General features: G+C 38.2%; 1 protein-coding gene and 1 long non-coding RNA gene across 4 annotated transcripts; one reads left to right on the top strand and one right to left on the bottom strand.

Annotated features, from left to right (window-relative positions):
* The first annotated feature begins 292 nt into the window (after positions 1–292).
* On the top strand, positions 293–15,631 carry LOC113065464 (putative fidgetin-like protein 2). 2 transcript variants are annotated; one of them, XM_026236711.1, is made up of 3 exons: positions 293–448; positions 2,097–2,238; positions 11,210–15,631. In XM_026236711.1, the coding sequence occupies exons 2-3, from the start codon at positions 2,214–2,216 to the stop codon at positions 13,264–13,266; spliced, it is 2,082 nt and encodes a 693-aa protein (XP_026092496.1). In that variant the 5' UTR covers positions 293–448; positions 2,097–2,213; the 3' UTR covers positions 13,267–15,631. The 2 variants fall into 2 exon arrangements, with proteins under 2 accessions (XP_026092496.1, XP_026092495.1); XM_026236710.1 differs by having other exon boundaries at positions 296–452.
* Positions 15,632–15,905: 274 nt separating this feature from the next.
* Positions 15,906–21,541, bottom strand: LOC113065463 (uncharacterized). 2 transcript variants are annotated; one of them, XR_003279028.1, is made up of 3 exons: positions 21,414–21,541; positions 18,845–18,915; positions 15,906–17,685 (listed from the first exon to the last, which is right to left on the bottom strand). It is a non-coding gene; the product is annotated as an uncharacterized LOC113065463 (long non-coding RNA). The 2 variants fall into 2 exon arrangements; XR_003279027.1 differs by lacking the exon at positions 21,414–21,541 and adding an exon at positions 20,631–20,690.
* Positions 21,542–21,577: the final 36 nt, after the last annotated feature.

The raw sequence follows: 21,577 nt of genomic DNA, 5'->3' as shown, positions 1-21,577 counted from the left end.
TTTACCCTAATTCCCTCAGGGACTAGCCTAGCTCAGCCTCTGCCTTTCCCTCCGCCACAACTGACCTTCTCTCTCTATTGCTCTCTCAGAAAAAGAATACAAACCTGCACTCCAAGCATGATTGGTCAGCTGCCCCCACCCCATAGTCCTCCTCTCATTCTCTCTTTCTCTCTCTCTGCTTAAATAGTTTTAACAAAAAATAGAGAGAGGGAGGGGGATGGGTAACGCTGGGGGAGGGTGATTGTGTGTGTGTGTGTGTGTGTGTGGGTGGGTGTGTGGGTGCTCTGTTGTTACTGGTTGGGAGGGAAGAGAGAGAAAGAGACACACACAGAGAGAGTTGAGTCGTGTCCCATATGTGGAAAAAAAGCATAGTACTGCACACACAAGCCTGTCTGCTCCAGGGATTATCTAACTGCTTTTGAATCTGACGTGGAAAATGCAGGCATGAGTAGGTGAGTTTACTTTAATATTAAACTGTACACTTTGCGGCTGCTGCTGCTGGTTGTTCTTGTCTGGAGCTGTAAATGATTGAAAGTCTTAAACTCTGCATTGCACTGTCCTCTACTTCTCCTGATAGCCTATACTCTCCTTCTTCTTCAGTCTGTTTCATTGCATTCTCCCTCCTTTTATGTGAAACAGCCTCTTCTGCATTCCCCGCAATGCATGCAGGTGTCAGGTTTTAAGCATACGGCTCTTCATGACTGCATGTGTGTGCATGTGTTGAGTATATAGATGTGTCAGCCTTCATTCTCAGCAAGTTTAGAGGTTGTTGGTTTAGGGTAGTCTTTCACTCATTGAGCAGATGTAAAAGGACCCATCATTTAGTTTAAACTATTTCAAAAGCACCATTCTGGAATGAAGTTTCTCATTCTGATTCTGACAGTATTAGTTTCACAGATCCCCATTTTTCATCATAAAGACATTAGTTATTTGAACTATAAGAGAATATCTACATAAAGTATACTAATGTATATTAAATAAACTGCCATTCAATTTCTAATTTTTGTCATAAAGCCATTACATGAACTGTAACAGAACATCTACATAAAAAAATATACATTAACTAAAGTTTCATTTTCTAATTGAGAAAACCTATACATAAAAAATTATATATTACTTATATTGTTTTATCACTCATTTACAGGTTTAAATATGTTAACCTGACCAGTGTAAGTTCAGTAATAAACTGACCATTAATACACTGGTGTGATTTAAAAAATATTTAAACCTCAACAAAAATGTATTTTGTACATTTAACATGGTTTATATCATTATTTAACATCAAACTTTACAATGAATGGTGTGTCTGTTGCCATTTCATTTCCTGAAAGCAGAGCTGGAAGCCACACTGTTTGACTAGCATTATGATGTAATATTTTTCAATCATGTGTGAGCTTTCCTGTATGCTAACTTGAGAAGAAATTATACACTTCTTTGGAACATGCCAAACAAATTGTTCATGTTGCGGTTTTTAATGTACTTGTGTTCTTATTATTTAGTATTATTTTTCAATTATTAAGTCTGCGTTTTAATTTCTAAGAACAGAAATTTTTTAGTTTGTATAATGTGTGTGTATGTGTATGTATATCCAAATAAATAACAAATATACATCCAGAAGGGTATATAAATATATTTATGTATATTTGTAAATAAAAGAGAGATGATTGAACCAGGAGAGTGTGTGGCTAGGGATGAAATGAGTTTAATTTTGTGAAAGCATGCTCTCTGCTGCTGTTATGATGAGGCGAGGAGAACGGCCATGGTATGCATGGGTCTTTTTGTCAGGGAGATTTGGAAAGCCCTCTTTAGAAGCTGGACACAGCCACACAATCAGCTTAATGCCTGTGTGCAGGCTCTTAATGAATACCCTGTGTGTTTTCAGCCCACAGTGAGAGTGCCTGTGTCCGTGACTGTTTCACTCTTGTCTAAAACTGAGATGATGCCTTTGAGGGTCTTGATTGTTGGTTGCACGTTCCTTACTCATGTTCATTCATCATAAACGTGTTTGTTTGCATTTAAAAATGATGCAGTGCGGTGTATGTGTATGATGACCACTCACCCCTCCTGATCGCTGCTACTGCTCTTTTGTTTTTCAGGAACACATTTGTTTGAGTCCCAATGTGAGTGCAGGCCAGCGATGGACTACAGCCGTACAGACGCTAACCTGGGTTTGACCGCAGAACTGTTACCGTAATCGAGACCAGATCCACAGAATGCTGAGTCCCATTGTTCCCTATAGTAAGTTTAACATTTTTGACATCAAACCACAGCAAATGCAATAAATAATTTATTGGGAACTATTCTAGTGAAAAATTCCCCTACGGCTCCCTGAGTATTAAGTTCGTTGGTAAACCAGTTTAAAAATGGGGCATTTAAAAAAAAAGTAAATTAAATTGTTTTGTTCACAATGTTTTAAGCCACATTATTGGATCTGAAAATACCCAAACTATATGTCATGGTTAGTAAGACAGGTGTGGGGGGTGAACTGATGGCTGTACCAGGAGAAACCCTGTGGTTCTGCCACTGTCATCTCCCCATGATTAACCACCAGTGTCCAGCTTACTCGCACAGTTACTTCCTCTGTCTCTTTCCTTTTCTGAATCTCTTTCTCTCTCTTCTTCTCTGCCTCTCTGTCTCCAATTCTCTTCCCCTTTCTCACTGTTCTGAACTGACCTAATAACTGACATGTCCAGTTTTAGCCCCCATTCCTAAACCCCTGCCAGGCTTCATTTGAGCTCCGCTTTGGCCCTTTCCAAAACAGCATTGTTTGTAGGTCAGCATGGGGTTTCTTTCCCCAGTTCTGCCTGAAGAGATGCTTTTTTGTCCACTCTTTAGCTCTTCTTCTCTGTGATTTATAGGCATGACAGTTACATGAAAAGAATCAAGGCACCTCAGTTTGAAATATAATCGCTGGCTTATACTTTTCAGCTGGCTTGCTAGGTTGTTGCATCAACCGATTACCACTATGTTGTTATAATTCCATTTAGTGAAGTATTCAGAGGACCTTTGTCAGATGTGCCAATGGAATTACTTTTTGTTTGTTTTGATAAATTCCTTTTATCATACGAACTGAATTCTCTGCATATGTTTTATAAAAAATATTAGTTTTGATGAGGGGAAGAGGTTTTATAATTAATACTAATGATAATGATACCATTTTAGTCTTTCTGTAACAAATTCTTGAAGATCAGCTGCTTAAAAGGCACATTCTTGCCTTGGCTGAAGTGATATGACCATAATGGCTTTCAACTATCTAATTTTGCCTTTATATGTCCCTCTAATTCAGATAAATGATGCTCAAAAACATTTAAAAATCTGACCAACCTCAAAAACTATAAAAGTTTGTGTGTATATAAATGATGTATTGATTTATATTAATAATTTGTTATGAAAGTTATGCTTGTCCCTGTATAATGAATCAGTAAGAACAACAATTTTTAGTTTTTAAAATATTCATTTGTGTTTGCCATTTCTGTTTACACACTTTATTTTCCAAAATGTCACAAAGCCCTGTCAGAATATTTTAAATTCTTTGAGTATCTGGACAGATTTTAGATGGCTAATGTCACTGATCCTGATTTTCCAGTGCTGCAGCATGCATCCGGATTTAGGAACTGGTCTGGTTGTTTCTGAAGTTTGATGTTTGGGGACTGTACGGATGTGCGTGTGACCCCTGAATTTCAAGTGTGATATTAGGACAGCACAAATGTGTTAGATATCCCTCCTGTTTAAAACCCAGGCAAATTCCTTTTCCTCCTGGTCGTTCCCAGTGCTGCTATGTCTTGTCTGTTCACTCTTCCTCAGAAGTCCCCTGTTGCTGGAGTCAGGTGAATGTAGGGAAGGTTATGTGGTATAGATGTGAATAGTGTCACATCCATGCTGGAATTTTCTTTGTGGAGCATCTGAGCATTTCTGACATCGGTGTTTATGTTTGACTTGAGAGGACATTCATTTTTGTATTACGTGTGTGCATTTGAGGATTTTGTTTGATGTCTGTCACATGCAGTTACATGCACTCTCACTACATCATCAAACAATTATAAGTGTTGCTCTGATGAGCACGTAGGAACCGCAAGCTGAAGAGCGTTCAGAGTTGAAAGAAATCTGAGAGAGATTCCTGGGGCCATGGATACTCCTGGAGGGATTTGGTGCAAAGAATCTATAATCTGCACTTCAAACACACCCTTAAATCAGTCCCAGGCCAGCAGCCCATGAGTGCTCTAACTCTTGTTGCTCTGGGGCACTGCTGTCCAGAATATTCCTTCTTTAAAGAGAAACAATCATAGCCTCAGCTCTCTCGCTATATTATGACATCATTTTTTCCCTTCTCCATACTAAAGGCCTAGGCTGAAGAAGCACTCTAATTGCATCAGTTAAGTCATTAAGGCTCTGAGTTCGGTTTATGGGAAGGGGCGCGCTGGATGCCTCAGAAGAAGCAATTAACAACAAGCATCCAACACATCTGTTCTAATGAGAGCGATGGGGTGAATGTGGCTCTGGAGGGGCATTGGGACCCTTGAGTAAACAGGCAAGGTGCTGAAGTGTTTGTGTGAATGAGTGCGGGGTCATTAGTGGCGGGTGTGAATGGACTTTAATTAGCCTGCAGTGTAGTCAGTGAGATGGAAGAGAAATGGCGGCTGTAGGACAAGGGGCTTAGAGAAACACATTCTGCCTGGGACCCCCCACCTCTGCTCATCATCTCACCATCGTTGAAGACAGCTCATTAGGCCCTTTGCTACCACAATTACACTTCCAATTAAGTCCCGGACTTCTGAGGGTTATTGGGCGTCAAGTTTCTCTGCTCCAAGATATTCCAATATATCCCTCAAAGGGCTTGTCTGTGGTTCTCTAATTAAAGATATAGTTCACTCAAAAGTGAACTCATCTACTTAGTCTTACTGTATGTTGTTTCAAACCTGTATGTTTGTTTGTAAAGGTTTTTTTTTGTTTTTGTTTTTTTGCACATACAATATGGACTATGGTTATACACAGATATATAAAGCATGATTTATTGCAGAAGGTATATAAAGAATTCCTGTAGTAAGAACTGATAAAATGCAATGTAAGTTGCTTCGGATAAAAGCATTTGGCAAATGCATAAAAGTAAATATAAGGTCATACAGGTTGAGTAAATGACAGAATTTTATTTGTATGTGAACCCTTTAAGCTGCAGAGTGTTTTTACAAGTCCAGCGATCTGTAGTCTGAAAAGTTAAAACCCACATATTATATATCCTGCATCCAGTCCAGTGTTAACTATCATTGATACACTATGATTTGTAATTCATGCTAGTTTTTGTATTTTAAAATATCTCGTAGTATGTCTATATCGTATTTAGTTTATTCTATATAGTTTTAGTTTCAGTTTTTATTTTTTTTATTTTAGTACTTTAGCTTAAAGTAAACAAAAATGAGAAATATTACCTTAGCAACTAGCTAAAATAAAGTTTTATATATAATTTTGATAAATATTTATTTCAAGTAATAATGTCTTTTGTGTGTGTTTTAGTTGTATTTAATAATAATACCTAATCCAATCTAAGTTATATTTGTGAGGGCGCACGTAGGGTCAATGAATAAAGTGGCCAGGGAATTTGAGATAGAGCACCTCAACGCAATCTGGGAACTCCATGAGGGGGCAGGGTGGAAAGGAAGGAGGGAGAGGGGTGAACGAGAGAGACTGGAAGTAGGGGATGGAGGAGAACAGGGGGAAATGGAGGAGAGATTGGATAAGAGAGACAGATGGAAGGGGGTGATTGGTCATCACAGAGCCTTAGGACAGCTGTCCTTTGATATATTAGTGGACACAATGACCTAAACCTGGCCTGCGGACACAGAAAATAGGAACCCTGTTTTTCATAAAAAGGATGGTGCCAGGCATTAGTGGACAATAATTAGCTGGTCAGGGGGATGGGGGTGTTGTTTCTGAAATTATGAGCATCTACTCATTCATTCAAACCACCAAGGCTTTGAGTTTCTGAATGAGCTGAAATGTGCACAATTATCCACAAATGATACATATAGATCACACAGATTGTGCTTCACAACATAAACTTTAATTTTGTAGTAATGTGCCTGTTTATTAGTATTGATTTCAAATTAAAGCAAAGGATGCATACAATTTAAAATGTGTATATATTTAATTTTATACTAAATAATTTTCTCATAACTAACAGCCTGTATTACGTAATGCATTTGTCACATTGATGATTTTTCATTATTCTCGCATTTTTGAGAAATATGGTGTGAGACTCAATATTTACTGTAGTCATCATCAACTTACAGTGTCCCGAAAGGCCAAGCAATAACACCTTCAAAGCTGAGAGATTATGGACTGCAGCTCAAATGGAAGACTTCTGTGTGAGAAGTGTGTGTGTGTGTGTATGAGAGAAAGAGAGAGAGTGAGAGAGAGAGAGAGAAAGAGAGAGAAGAAAAAAATCTGATCCTTCACTGCCACTCCAGCAGATAGGCTCCTTCCTCTAGGGACCACACGGGGCCAGGCTGAAAAGAGCCATGGCGTCTGGCAGTGCACTGAGGAGCAGGTGTGAACACTCATAAGGCTCACTGCCTCTTCTGCCATTACATCTTTTAGGCCCCTGAAAAGCGAGCAGATGACCAGAAAGAAAGAGCAAGAAAAAAGAGACAGAGAGATCATGTTAACCACGCTGCTGTAACTAATGGATCAATAATAAATAAAAAAAACTGACATAGTTATGGCCGATTTTGCATGCCTTATAAATTATGAGGAGCTGTTGTCAGGATTTTTGAGGAAGGATCTCACACTCCTTTCTTTTTCTTTCTTATTTTCCAAAGTCAAGATCTGATCACCCTTTATCTAGGACCAGATTTTCAGAGGATATAATTTGTTGATATATTTGATATATATATATATATATATATATATATATATATATATATATATATATATATATATATATATATATATATATATATACACTTTACATGGTTTTTATGTTTATTTGTTGTGCATCACTATGAATTCCTGTGCCTTTTTCAGTAATAATTTTTTCAGTATTTTGAAATATTGAAATGCAATTTATTTATTTGAAATTTTAATTCTAATTAAAAAGTACAAAAATATAACCTGAATTTTGTTTCTGGACTTTAAAGTGTCCGATAGGCTACATCATCGACATTTTGCAGTCCCTCTGCCTAAGGGATTGATTTAAGAGACATCTGTACACGGAATACAAATCAGCTGATTATTAAAACACAGTGTGCCATCTTATCTGCACCCAGGTGATTAATTCATGTAAACCCAATCCTCCCTCTGCACTCTTCAACCAGATCTACTCAGATCTCTCATCTTTCTTCCTGTCTCTCTCTCTCCGTCATCTTTATGCTCTCTTGAAAGAGCCCTTTTTTGTGGCATCTGCGTTTTTCAAAGGGAGTTCCACACATACCAGAACTGTGAGCTGAAGTTTCAGGACATGATTCCCAACAAGATGCTCAATGTTCAACCATACAACTACTGCTTTTAAGTTGTTTTGATGTTTAATTGACAGAGATGGATAGTAATTAATCAAATTTTCAGGATATACTCTTTTCAAGTATACTCTTGTCTATGTGCTCTTTAGTTGAAGATGCAAATGGTGTTTGTAGATTTGATATTTGAATATGCAATGAAAGGGGTCCCTTTAGTAGAGTAAATATATGTGTGGGGTTTAGGGAGTGGGTGCCCACAATAATGCATGATTGGATTCATTCAGGCTGCTCCTGTTTACAACTGGCCCCTGTGCAATCTGCCTGGTTTAATGGCCCTGTCTCCCAGAAGGCTTGTTGCATCCATGTAGGTTTTATTCCTCAGGGCAGGAAAACAAAAGTGACACAGCCTGAAAGTGCACACGGACCCCTGGGGAGCTGTGAAAAGCTGAGCATCCTCTGGCAGCCGGGCCTGTTCAGCTCTCACGTTGCTGAACCTTCTGCTCCAGCAACCTGCTTGTAGTAATATAGTGGTCGAGTCAAATTCATAACAAATATTTTGGTTATCTTAACTTAAAATAAAAAAATCTAGTAGCACTTTATTAAATCAAGATGGTGCACACAAACAAACAAATGCACACATCTCCAAAAGAACCCTCAATAAATACCAGGACGGCACAAAGGCTGTCAGCACACTGCTGCTGAATAGATTAATAAGATTTCCATAATTAGGCAGGCCTCTCAATAGGATCCCTCAGCTTTTGTCTCAGGACCAACACGATTGTCAGGCCAGGAAGACGTCTGCTAAATGGGCTGTGCAACAATGGACACACAGACAGTAAGTTGAGCAATGGAAACATCTGTCTCCCTGCCAGCCTCGGACCTGCATGGAGCCACCACGGCAAACCACTCGTTGCGGTTCACACAAAGCAATGGCCAGGAGCTCCCATGCGGACAATGCATTTTTGTTTAAAGGGCCCTTCGTTTCTTAAGCCAAACATCCACTCCTCTGTTTACTCCTATGTTGATGTGAGATTAGAACTGGTCCTGTGGCTATAATTTAGGTATATGTGTGTGAGAGTGATAATGAATCCTGGTTGTGTCCATGTTTGTACCCAGCATAACACTTATCCTCATAACATATATCTTGATTACCTGTTCAATTCAATAACTTTTTCCAGTTATTTATTTTTCTATAAAGGTGCACTTGATCATTTACCCCTCATTAATTAATCTTAAATGGAATTAATTAGTTATGGCTTATTGCAACTAGACAGTTTAGATGAAAAAAAAAATTAGACCACCGCAACATAAAAAACTAAGTTCAGTGCATGTTAATTTCTACTCTCTTTTTATAAAATTAAGACAAAAAATGTTTTAATACTAATAATAAATTAATATAATTACTATGATTATTTTACTTTATTTTACACTCCATATTTGTTCAGTATACACGTTATGCTGCAAATGCTTTGGTAAGACAAATGTACAGATATATATATATATATATATATATATATATATATATATATATATATATATATATATATATATATATATATATATATATTTTTATAGGATATTGCTTGTTTCTTTAAAACTCATCATCTCAGTCTTTATTGGCATATTTTATTAATCATTCCTTGGCTTGATTCTGTCATTTATTCACAGAAATAAATAGCCTTCAGTGGTCATTTGCACTTCTTCCAGTTTTGTAGTAATTGGACCATCTATTCTCAAATGCCCAGAATGAGTTAATCTCTGCCGCTGTGGTGATTTAAATAGAAACAGATTAAATCACATCTAGATTATTAGAGTCCCTGCTGAGGCGTAGCTCTAATTGCAAACCAGCTCATCTGTGTCTTATTTCATGCTAATGGATAGCATTTTTAGCTGGGCAGTAGGACACTAAGGTGAACTCATCTTCTTGAAGACGCCTGCCACAAATGGCACTTCCATGTGCACTTTCCCATGTGTCTTGGTGCACGCACACACATGTATATTGATGGAGTGGACAGCAGTTTGACCGCCTGAATGACTTACCTAATGTCAAGTCCCATCCTCTCAGATAGACTTATGCGTGTGCATGCACACGCACACACATTGGCCGGTGCGCCTGCTGTCCATTCCCCTCCTCCTGCTCTCCCCATTGCAGGTTTTATGAGCTCCCCTGGGCTGCCATCTATCTCTGTCACACACTGGCCTCATTATTGTGCTCCATACAGCACGTCACAAACCAGCCTGGAGATGGTATTGTCCTGCTGGACATATACTGTTTCTGACTGAACAATGATCAAATGCTTTACCTGTGTTCATCTTGTTTACAAATTCTGAGGGATTTTGTGTTATATTAGAAATCAGCAATAGGGTTAATGTGTTGGTTTGGACTTGGGGAACTTAAGGCTCTAGATATGAATATGAAGGACATGGTAATCCAAAGGCCATCTGGTCTGTTGGTGTGATCTTTTGGAATAAATAGCAGGCGTAATCTGAAGACACACATGGGAAGGTTTGGCAATGGGAGGGGTGAGAGTTCTAGAAACAGAAAGAACACACAAAGGGGGAGGGCCGAGTTTTTGGGAGAAAAAGAGTAAGGGGAAACATAGCACACAGGACTGAAACTTGATTTAAATGCCAATAAAGCAGCAGCTTGCACAATCTGACAGAAGTGTGAATAACGAATCATCACTTTCCCCTCAGACTGCAGCCTGTGATGAAGATTTGCAATTTATTTCTTTTTACCTTCTCATTTTCCCCTGTAGCCCTCGTCCCCAGGCTGATTCTTGACAGTTCAATAATGCCAAACTATGTGTGGAATTTAGCTAATGCCTCTGGAAGGAGCAGTTGCAACCCTCATGAAATGGCTGGTTTTAAAACTATTATCTGCTCCATGAAATTATCAAGACCAAGAAAAAAATGCTCTTCCTATTAAAGGATTAAGATCTTTTTACTATCTATCTATCTATGCATCTATGCATCTATCTATCTATTTATCTATCTATCTATCTATATATATATATATATATATATATATATATATATATATATATATATATATATATATATATATTTAATTCAGATTTATTTTTCCTCATGTGCATTAAGATCACGTTCATATTAGGCCAGCATAATTAATCAGAGGAAAGTGGTGCTGGAGATAGCCAGAGGAAAGGACATTCCACACTCCCAGTGCTTCATGGGAAGTGGCCAATGAATAGCACAACTATTTCGTCCACCAGACCCCCCCCCCCCTTTCCCCCAAAATTATCTCCCCCTCTCCCCCTCTGTTCCTTCTTCCCTCTCTTTCCCTCCCTCTGTCAAGCTGGCCATAGAAGCCTTTTGGAGAATTGCATTGTGGATGGAGTGTGGTAGTGGGAGGGAATGTATTGAGAGAAACATGCACAGGGTGATAACAGTTTCTCCTCTGGGAGAACTGCAGATGGCAACACAAGGCTGCTACATAGCTGAGGGCTTGAAAGGAACAAATTCACAGCCCTTCTCTTTTATATATACTGCAGGGAAAGAAAGACTCCCTCTGTGTGCATCCACAGTACCAAAAAGTCCTCTCACCAGGCAAAATGACAAAAAAAAAAAAAACTCTGCAATCAGCCACAATGTCCCTTTAGTCATTTTGACTAGTCTTAGAATTCTTTGATACAAATTGTAAAAAATCACTGGATCCAAGGTTGATTTGTGAATGGTATGAACATATGCTATTGATATTTATCAAGTTCTTGAATAATCTGACAAATTGCTGTCTTTGGCAGGCCTATTGAAGATGCACTGGAACCCGGAGCATGCACAGCCCCTGAGCCAGTGGCCTGAGCAGCATTTGGACGTGTCCTCCACCACCTCATCCCCGGCCCACAAGCCTGAGCTCTACCCCAGCCGCAGCCGTAGCTCCTACAGCTATGCCTGGGCAAATGATGACATCTCAGCCCTTACTGCCTCCAACCTGTTGAAGCGATACGCTGAGAAATACTCTGGCATGCTAGACTCACCGTACGAACGCCCTGCTGTGGGCACATACCCTGAGCCTGGAGCCTTTGGGGCTCTTAACGGAGGCCAAAAAAGTGAACTGGAGCCTTGGCCTCTCACGCACAGCACTGACGGGGGATATCCCTTGGTGCCTCCTTCCTCTCATGATGGTCTTTCGGGACAAAAGGTGGTTCCCACATCAGCAGGCCAACCAGGCTCGGGCAACGTGTCAGCAGTTAACATAAACCTTTCGGACTCAGGATACAGTGGGAGCAGCTCCTGCAGTGGGCCCCATTCCAGTGACTACCCGCCCAGTTACAATGGCACCTACCTCTCATCAGGGTACTGTCCCCAACCCAGTTCAGCACTTCCACCAGCCTCATTACATGCCCTTCAGCCTAGCCCTACACTACTACCCAGTTACACACCTTCCACCCCTGTATACAACTACCCCCCTAGCACCTACTCTCACCAGACTAGCCTTGCTCCTAGCTACATCCATCCAACAGCCACTTACATGCCCACGGGCATAGCCGCCCCCTCTCCACTTCCATCAAGACCCACAGTGGTTGGTGGCAATTATGTATATCAGAACAGTAGTTTAGGGGGATCAGAGACTGGGGGCTCTCTGAAGAGAAAAGCATTTGAGATGACCCTGGATGAGGAAGATGGAGACAGTTCACGCTATAGGAAATATAGCTATGACCCCATAAAAACTGGGGGAGATTCTCCATATGGGGTCAGTGAAAAAGCTGAGTGCCGTGGAAATGGCTTTGGAATGGGCAACACAGATCCTCAAGCATTTAAGCCTAGTAAACCTTCATCTCAGTCAAGCCTGGAAGGAGAGGAAGTGGGGAAGTACAGTGGGATAAAGCCATTGGTTTCACCAGCGTATGGAGCCGCAGGGGATTACAGTCCACCAGCAGCCATGACTGGGGAGAATGGAGGGGCGGAGCAAGACTTCTCCCAGCATCATTCTCAGAAGCGCTCCGATCCAGTGAAAAGCATGGAGCCCCGAATGCTGGAGCTAGTAAGCCAGGAACTTCAAGATTGCAGCCCAGCTTTGCTTTGGAGTGAACTAGCTGGCAACTGTCACATCAAAGCAGCACTGGAGGAGGACGTGCTGTGGCCTGTCCTGCGACCCAACCCTGCCATCCGCCCACCCAGAACTGTCCTGCTGTTTGGCCCTCAAGGAGGGGGCAAAGCAACACTGGTAAGATCCATGGCATCTCAACTGGGTGCTAGCTTCTATAGGCTGAGTTGCACAACTTTGGCCTCTAAACTGAAAGGAGAAGCAGAGCAACTTCTTGTCACTCTGTTCTCGGTAGCATCAGCCCGACAACCAGCTGTGGTTTTGCTCAGCGAGGTAGAGGCCGTTGAGGAGGAAGGTCTCAGACAGCAACTGCAGGCCCAGCTAGAGAAGATTCAACATGGTCAGAGCAGCTTGGTTCTGGTTGTGTGCACCACAAGACGGCCTGATTTGATCAAAGATTCCCTCTTGCGCTGCTTCTCCAAGCGTTACCACATAGGCCTGCCAGATGGAAGCACACGCAGACATGTGCTTCTGCAGGCGCTGGCGCCCCAAGGCTTCACTCTGGGTGAAAGGGAGATGTCAGCAGTACTGCAGCGTTCAGAAGGCTTCTCTGTCTGGGAGCTGCTGCAACTCTGCCAGCAGGCCCTGGCGTCATCTGCTGCCTCTGCACCCGTGCCCTTGCATGGTCTCTCTTCATCCCTTTCTTCCCCTACCCTCCAAGACTTTGAAAATGCTTTCTGTAAGGTACGCCCTCACAGCACCCCCAAAGAACTGGACACTTGTATGGAGTGGAGCAAGGTTTATAGCCACTGAGAACCTAGTCAACCACTGGTTGGAGACTGCTAAATGCTTTTCTTTCTTTCTTTTTTTCTTTCTTTTTTTTTTAACTACTTGCAGCCAAAAGAGTGGGACTTGAAATTACAGTCTATGGTGGGGTGGCATTTTGGATTTAATGTGTTTAATCTAGGGAATATGCCCAGGGTGTGTTGTTTTTCTATAAATATACATATACTTTATTTTTTTCCCAAAGAAATTAAATACTAGGCCTTTCTTGAAGGGGCATTTAGTAGTTGCTTGGCATATCTGATAGAAAGACTGAATTATATTTTGGAGTTCCACTGGGATTCCAATTAGCCTTGATCCTGGACTAAACCTGGAGGCTTTTCCCCCATTAAAAACATCTCTCAGGATCCTATTTATTGCCAGTCCACTCCAGTGGTGTTGTTTTATTTGCGTTGATTTGTTTTAAGATCATTTGGTGTTAAAGGGCTTAGGATATATCAAAACGACTTTGTTTGTACCAAAAATGCTCACCAACATTATAATGTCCAAGTCGCAGCATTCACCAAAATGTATTTACTGTTATGCAACTCTTAGGGAAGAAAGCAACAGTATTTTACAAAATTGATTGTTAGGCCACGTTCATATCTTGTGCACTTTGTCAAAATGGTCATTTTACCAAAAGCGTATGCATTGCTACCCAAAAAGTATTAAAATGCTAATCCATAGAAAGTCAGATAAAAGAAAGGCTTCTTTCAGAACACTTTGTTAAAGGTAATAAAAAATGTACCAAATACAACAATATATAAACAGCCCATCACATTCCTCACAATCTCGTGAGAGCCTTTGCTTAGGACCCTCAAACACAAAAACAAGGGTCCATGAATGACTATTTTCTCTCTTCTGCTTTACTAAGTTTATTTTATTAGAATATGTAGTCATGTTTGAAATACTCAGGAAGAATCTCTTTACCTCAGAAATTATAAATAAAGAATGTATGTAATCTTAGGGTCTTAGTAGTAGCATTGAGGTTGGAGGTGAGCAACAGACCTGACACAGACCTGAATACACACTGCATCTGTGCTGTTACCTCCTAGGTGAAACTTGAAATGCTACAAAGACAAACAATGAATGTAATTCAGGTATTTCAGAGAAAACCTGATGCCATAAATCCATGTTTTTAACTCTTTATGAAAAATTTCCCCTTATCCTTACCCTTTATTTTTTATGTAGATTTTTGATGGAGTGATGATTGTCTTCATGAAGTGTTATTGTAGATGGCAAACAAGACGTTTGATTTTGTTGGACAAACTGTTTTCAGAAACCAAGGTATAAAGCATATGACAGTGTCCTTTTAAAACAACCAATGTAAGTACTTGAGGAAAAAAAAGGAAACAACCCAAAGATCAGTATATATATATTTGGCAGCTAATCATGTCTAATTATAAATGTGTTATACCATCATGTATAATATATGAAAAGGAACACGCTCAACATGTAGACAATCCAGAGGGAGCAGCCTGTACCAATGTCTAAAATTTTCAGATTTTTTGTTTATAAGGTACATAAAAGTTGCATGGAGTGATCAGGTGTCTTCAAATCATCACTGCTGAAGAAAATGAGATTGAGTTTATTTATATTGTCTGTAGACTGGCTTTTGTGGATTTTAAAATTTTGATCAACTGTGATGTAACAGCCGCTGATCACTCCTTAGCCCCAGCACACCCCATGCTCTTAGCACAATGGTTTGTCCCCTTGATTGCTGGCCCTGTACAGCCATGTGGTGAGCTGATTTCCCATCCCCCGTTCCTCTATCTTACACACGGTCTTTTGGAGAAGCCATATTCTGACTGATGTCTAGTAACCCTATAGCACTGTTGGGTTCTTCAAGTAAAGCTGGTGGCTTCACTCATGCCACACAGGTCAATCAGAATGACCCTAGGAGCACATATTGATCATTGTCGAAGAGATAAAACCTGCAGAACCTGGCAGACTCAGGGACATCCAATGTATACAAATCTTGTGTAGAAAAATACAGCACCCGTTTCCATAAATTCAAACCATTTTCATTCAGAAATCATAGGCAAATACAGAGACTTGGCTGATTTCAAAACAGGAACACAAAGATACAGTTTGTCCAACAAAATTGTCATTAATTAGCTGTTTTGATCTATTAGTACAGTAAATTTGTTCTTGGATCTTGTTCTTGTACATTTTCTGTAACCATTTCTACCTCATTTTTGCAGCATATTGTACATGAAAATATTCATTTCATGTCTTTTTTTGATGTCTGTTATAAAAATGATAATGTTCTTGAACTGTAATGGTCTACCTCAGAAAAGACTGTATTTAAAAAAAAAAAGTATTACACAATATTAAAGAGAATATGTCAAAAATCTTTAATGGCTCATTTACCCGTACATGTGAAGTGCAGATTATAAAGGTGAACTGCCTTATATAAAAAGATTTATATATGGGTGAGATTATGAAATTATGTAACAAAGCTAAGATTTGTGGGATATTGAGGTCATGTGACTATTCTACACACTCAGGAAAAACAGGTCCAAAAACTGTCACTGGGATTGTACCTTTTCAAAGTTACACTTTTGTACCTTTCAGGTACCAGACCTTTTAGGTACAAAGGTGTATCTTTTGAAAAGGTACCGCCCCAGTGACAATTTTTGTACCTTTTTTTTTCTGAGAGTGTATGAATAAACCAAATAGCAAATAAAATGATTTTAGTGTAAGTGAATATTTGCTTAGCTTCTGCATATGAGATGCTGGCTAGTTCAACAGAATGATGTTTTTTCGTAGTTTAGTACTATGCTGCTTACATAGACTTTTGGGGAAGTTGTGGCCTAATGGTTAGAGAGTTTGACTCCTAACCCTAAGGTTATGGTTTGAGTCTCGTGCCGGCAATACCACAACAAATGGCTGCCCACTGCTCCATGTGTGTGTCCACTGCTGTGTGTGTGCACTTTGGACAGGTTAAATGCAGAGCACGAATTCTGAGTATGGGTCACCATACTTGGCTCGATGTCACTTAATTTCAATTAGTATTTAACTTTTCAACACTGCCTGATGAGAACTGACTTAATTACTTATGTGTGATTGCAACCGTTGTCTTAAACTATAGGATATACATCAAAACATTGACCCCCAACATAACCCTCTTTAGGTCAAATATATTTTTATAGTATGGACTCGGAGATTAATCTCATATTTAATGTAAAGTGCTGATGAATGCTGATGATTAAGTTTCTGATTAAGATAAATAAGGGTTATGTACAGTCCTTGCCCTCCAGTCTTAGTAGATAGACCATCATAATCAAATTACTGAGCAACCACTAAATGGAAAAACACAAAATAGGTATCATTCTAAATGAATGAATGTAATTATTTTGATCATCTTTTGCTACGATCTAATCATTGAGTTCTACGGAGTGTACTGCGGGCAGGAGGGCCTTTGTGAAAAACATTCTAATTTTATTTCGAACTATCGCCCTGATCAACAACAACAACAACAACAACAAAAAAAGGATATTATTAGTAAAACTCCTAATTAAATCAAATTATTATTATTCTTTTTCACAATTAAAAAATCATCATACAGCTCAGATAGACATGTGTAATAAGTCATTTGAAAGCTCTTACAGGGTAAAATAAAACAAGCATACCGGTAATTGTTTGGTGCTTTGACTAAAACTGTCAAGGGTTAAGAAAAAGGCAACCTTGGTTCCAAATGCTGTAACTTTTGATTACTTCATGTCATCACCAAAATATTTAATTCACATACAGCTCATGTGTTGGGGAACATCACTAAAATAATCATTCTTATTTCTTTCCTGAGACATTGAATGTCAAATTTGAAAGATATTATATATTTCCCTTGAGCACATACATTTTTCTTACACTTTTATCAACTATTTCTCAACAGGAGGATTATCAAATGTAAAGATAAATGTTTATATAAAGATTTCTATAAAAAAATACATACAGTACCTTTTGAACCTCCTTGCTACAGTTTTGGAGTTATGTGTCATTTTTGTGTGTGTCAACACCTTCAGGGACGCAAAAATACCATGGCTTACAGGGTTAATATCAGTTTCATGAGCTATAATTACACAGAAATTTGTTTACACAATGTTAATTAGCAAAACAATTCCCTTCTTTCTTTTTTTTCTAGCTTTACCAGTGTACAGCAGGACAATTCAAGAAGTTCTTATTTATATATTTGCTTAATTCTAATTGAGTATAAGAAAGTGTAAATGCAAAAATAAAAAAACACAAGTGTATTTTTTTGTTACTTGAGCCAGCAAAAATTCTCCATCAATCCCCATATCTCTTCCACCATAACCCTCACCATAGCAACCATCCGTGCCGGCGCACTCTGAGTGATGTGACCTGGTCAGCTAGAACTCGACCTCTCTGACTCCAGAGCTGGGGCAGAATCTAAATTACAGAATGATAAAGCATATGGATTCAGCATTAAGGAAAAGCTCCAAATTACTACTGTTAAGTTTAGCTTTTAACAAACTTTTAAGATAGCAAATAAACATTCATATGTGCTAAAAGGTTATAAAACACACAAGTGCGTGTGTATTATAAAAACTATACAAATACTTAATATGAATACCTCAGTGTATAACGTAAAATTCCTCAGTCGAACATAAATAAACGAATCTGTCAATTTCTCAAATGATATTCATGAATATTGCTAAATAATCCTGTATTTTAGTGGAACAGATGTGGATGTGAGCATCAAGGGTCTGAAAGATGATAGCTGCAGATAGAATATAAAAGTTGTAAAAAGCTGTAACAATATTTCTATAGTATGCTGCATCCCCTATAGTATATTATAATCCAAGTTATAATGTTCTATTATTATATTTATAATTATTATAATATACAGCATATATATTAATACTAATGTACACACACACACACACACACACACACATATATATAGTAATATTATATACATTAGTATTATGTGATATATAGAATGTATATAAACATATTACATCTAAGAGTGGTCTTGGCATATGAAAAAGAATGAGTAATTTTAAAGGTCAAATAAGTTTGCCTGTTGTCCTGAAACATGACAGGATTCTTTCTGAAAAATGTGAATGCAGAAGCATTTTGAATTTTTAATGTCTTCTGCAGTCAGTCTCTGTGATTTGAGCTTTGATATAGTCAGTTATAGCCTTTCAAGAGCATATTATATTTGAAGGTTCTCACAAAAAGCATGTGCGTTATCAGTACAATTTTGTTTTACCTTTAAATGGAAATTGTCCTCAGTATTTTCAAACCAAGGTAGAAATGTTCATGATGCAAACCAGAGAGTTCACATGTAGTGCAGCAAGATTTCCCATAGCTCAGACCCTGCCTACACCTCTGTTCATAACTGCTCATATCTTACTCTCCTTTGTCCTGTCTAGCCTTGATACTGACAAGGTTGACATCAGAGGAGATCCCTGACACAGGGTGAGTTAAGGCTACCAGCTGGTAGCAATCAAATCTATTTAGGAGTCAGGGACACATGGACCCCCAGGGCCAAAACCGTAACTAGCCCAACCTTAGCCCTAACTCCCCCCCAAACCCTAGTTACCCAGTTCGGCTGTATTGATTCCAGATGTGCTGCCATCTCTGTTACTCAATGCGTCTTTACCTAACAGGACCCTGAAATAATGAAAAGCTGTGAATGAGGGGAGGAAAAAATGCAGAGTAAACAAATAAAAGGTCATTCCACCAACAATCTGCTGACTTTTGCCTTGATTTTAAAATATTAAACCATTTATTTATAATTTATCTTATAATAATATTATAATAATATATAATATTTGTTTGTAGTTTTTTTCACTATGTAGTTTGGGGTCCAATTTTTACTATTTACTAACTAATAAATATGACTTTTGGCTTAATAAACTCCTAATTTGCTGCTCATTAATAGTTAATAATTTAGTTGTTAAATTTAGGTATTGCGCAGGATTAAGGGCTTAGTCCTTATTAAATCCTTAATAAAGCCCTTAATCCTGCACAATACCAAAAATGGCATTATTATGTGCTTTGTAAGTTCTGATAAAAAGACAATATGCCAGTTATGTGCATGCTAATAAGCAACTATTTCAAAATCCATGCATTCACACTTTTTTTTTAACAATTTCTGATAGCGTCTTATAACTTTTTTTTCCTTTCCATATGTTTATTTTCACAGTTGTTACTTTTCAAAACAGCTGCGAAAGGTCAGTTGTGATAGAAACCAAACAGTTTGCACAACTCTTATGGAATTTTTATTGATAACATTTGTAACTTCAGAATTCAGTTTCGGTCCTGTGAAATTCTATCAGCGGGAGATTGACCAAGTCAGCTATGACTTTGTTTAAGTTAAGGCTGAACATGAAAACAACCCCAGAAGCTCATACAGCATTCTGCTGACCAATCTCAACAGCCCTCAGACAGGCCAAATGTATCATGAGCGGTCAGGAAATGGTCTTTGATATGAGGAATGCCTGAAGCTTGACACAGCCTTGGCTTCACTGAACATAAACCATATGGGGAGTTTGATTTAATCAAATCTGATCAAAATTGGTAAATTTAGAATTATTTTACACTTATTGTCCTAGTTTTATTTCATAACCTTATCTTAACCTGACCAACACAGATTGGTTTATTTTTCACAGTGTCCCACTGCCCTCTGGTGGTACCACAAAATTATGTTTTTTGAGAGTACAAATTTTGTTTTATTTATATACTCCTTCACTATTCTATAGTCATATCGGCGAGCAAGAGAAAATGTTATTCTAAAATAATTAAATAAAGGCTAGTCCTAGGCTACTAATGACAATGCAGTTTGCTGACTTCAACATTTCCTGATGTAAAATATGATGTGTTGCCAGATCCACTACAAATCCATCAAACTAGACTGATAAAACAAGCCCAAAATATGCGACTTTATTAACAAAACAATAATCCTGAATACGCGGGCTTATTTATTTCTATGCTTCTTGGGAAGGTAGCACAAAATCCACACAAGCAACTTGTACACACAAAGTAGCTTATAAACCGCGGTCAAGGCAACAATTCACCTCAATGGATCCAAATGTTCATTAATTATTTATAATGAGGTATATTATTACACATTCATGGCTGGGTTTTCATGTTTTAAAGTCGTATACATTCAATTGTTTTATTTTCTATTTTATTTATTTTGTCAAAAAAAAAATGACATTTTTCGTTGGATAGGCTACTTAGGCTAATTGTTTGTAGTGAAACATTGCTGGACTGTCAGCTTTTTATTTTACTGCATTAAAAATACAATGCAGCTTATCCATCGTCGGATTTTAGCGAGGAACCAGAAATAATGAAAACATAACAGAAATTGAGAAAACGGAAACCTCTTTCGAAACTCCTTACTGGAAATCATGCGTCTCGAGCAGAAATGGCGTTGTTTCCCCGCCTACAAGTGACGTTTGGTCTTGACGTATTGAAAGTTAACTTGAACAAGCATGATGCACACGATGTTGTCTTGCTAGCTCTCCATGTTTTCATACACAACCAGTGAGAGATATTTGTCTGCATTGAGCTCATTGATGGTGTTACCAAATTAGAATCTGTCCTTTGCTGATCTCTGTTTTTCAGCACAATTTCAGTAGCGCTGCCTTGTTTATTAAATATAAGATATACAACAGTTTAATTTAAACGAGTTTATTTTAGTATTTTATTAGTATTTTAGGTGAGTTAGAATTTATAGTGTCAATGTGTAATATATTTATAATTTTTTATATACCGGTATTTACGATATATTCATAACGTTAAATGATTCATTCCTAGGTAGATTTTCTTTCTCATTTTATTTTTGAAGTTCTTTATTAGCATTACTGTTTTGCAAAACATAAAAACACATAGAACACAGTGATATATATATATATATATATATATATATATATATATATATATATATATATATATATACACACACACACACACACACACACACACACACACACACAAAATTAACTTTTTGAAAGAAATGAATGACCATTAATTGTGTAGAGTCAGACAGTAAATAGGCAAATGAACAGGCTGAATATGAAGCTCACAGAAGTAAGATGTCGTAGGAAAATTCAAAAGTATGAAGATATTAAAGTACCAAGTTAGTAAAAATCGAAAATACTCACAAAAGTGTCAAGATAGGCCTTCTAACTTTAAGTATGAAGACAAAATGTTTTACAAAATAAATAGGCACTTTCTGGCACACATAAAACTAGATTTAAAAACGATGAAATGTCTAATGTCCTGTGTAGCCTATATACAACGGAATATATATATATATATATATATA

Source organism: Carassius auratus, chromosome 48, assembly GCF_003368295.1.
Source record: "Carassius auratus strain Wakin chromosome 48, ASM336829v1, whole genome shotgun sequence".
Taxonomy (NCBI): domain Eukaryota; kingdom Metazoa; phylum Chordata; class Actinopteri; order Cypriniformes; family Cyprinidae; genus Carassius; species Carassius auratus.
This window is presented reverse-complemented; position numbering and strand designations above follow the sequence as displayed.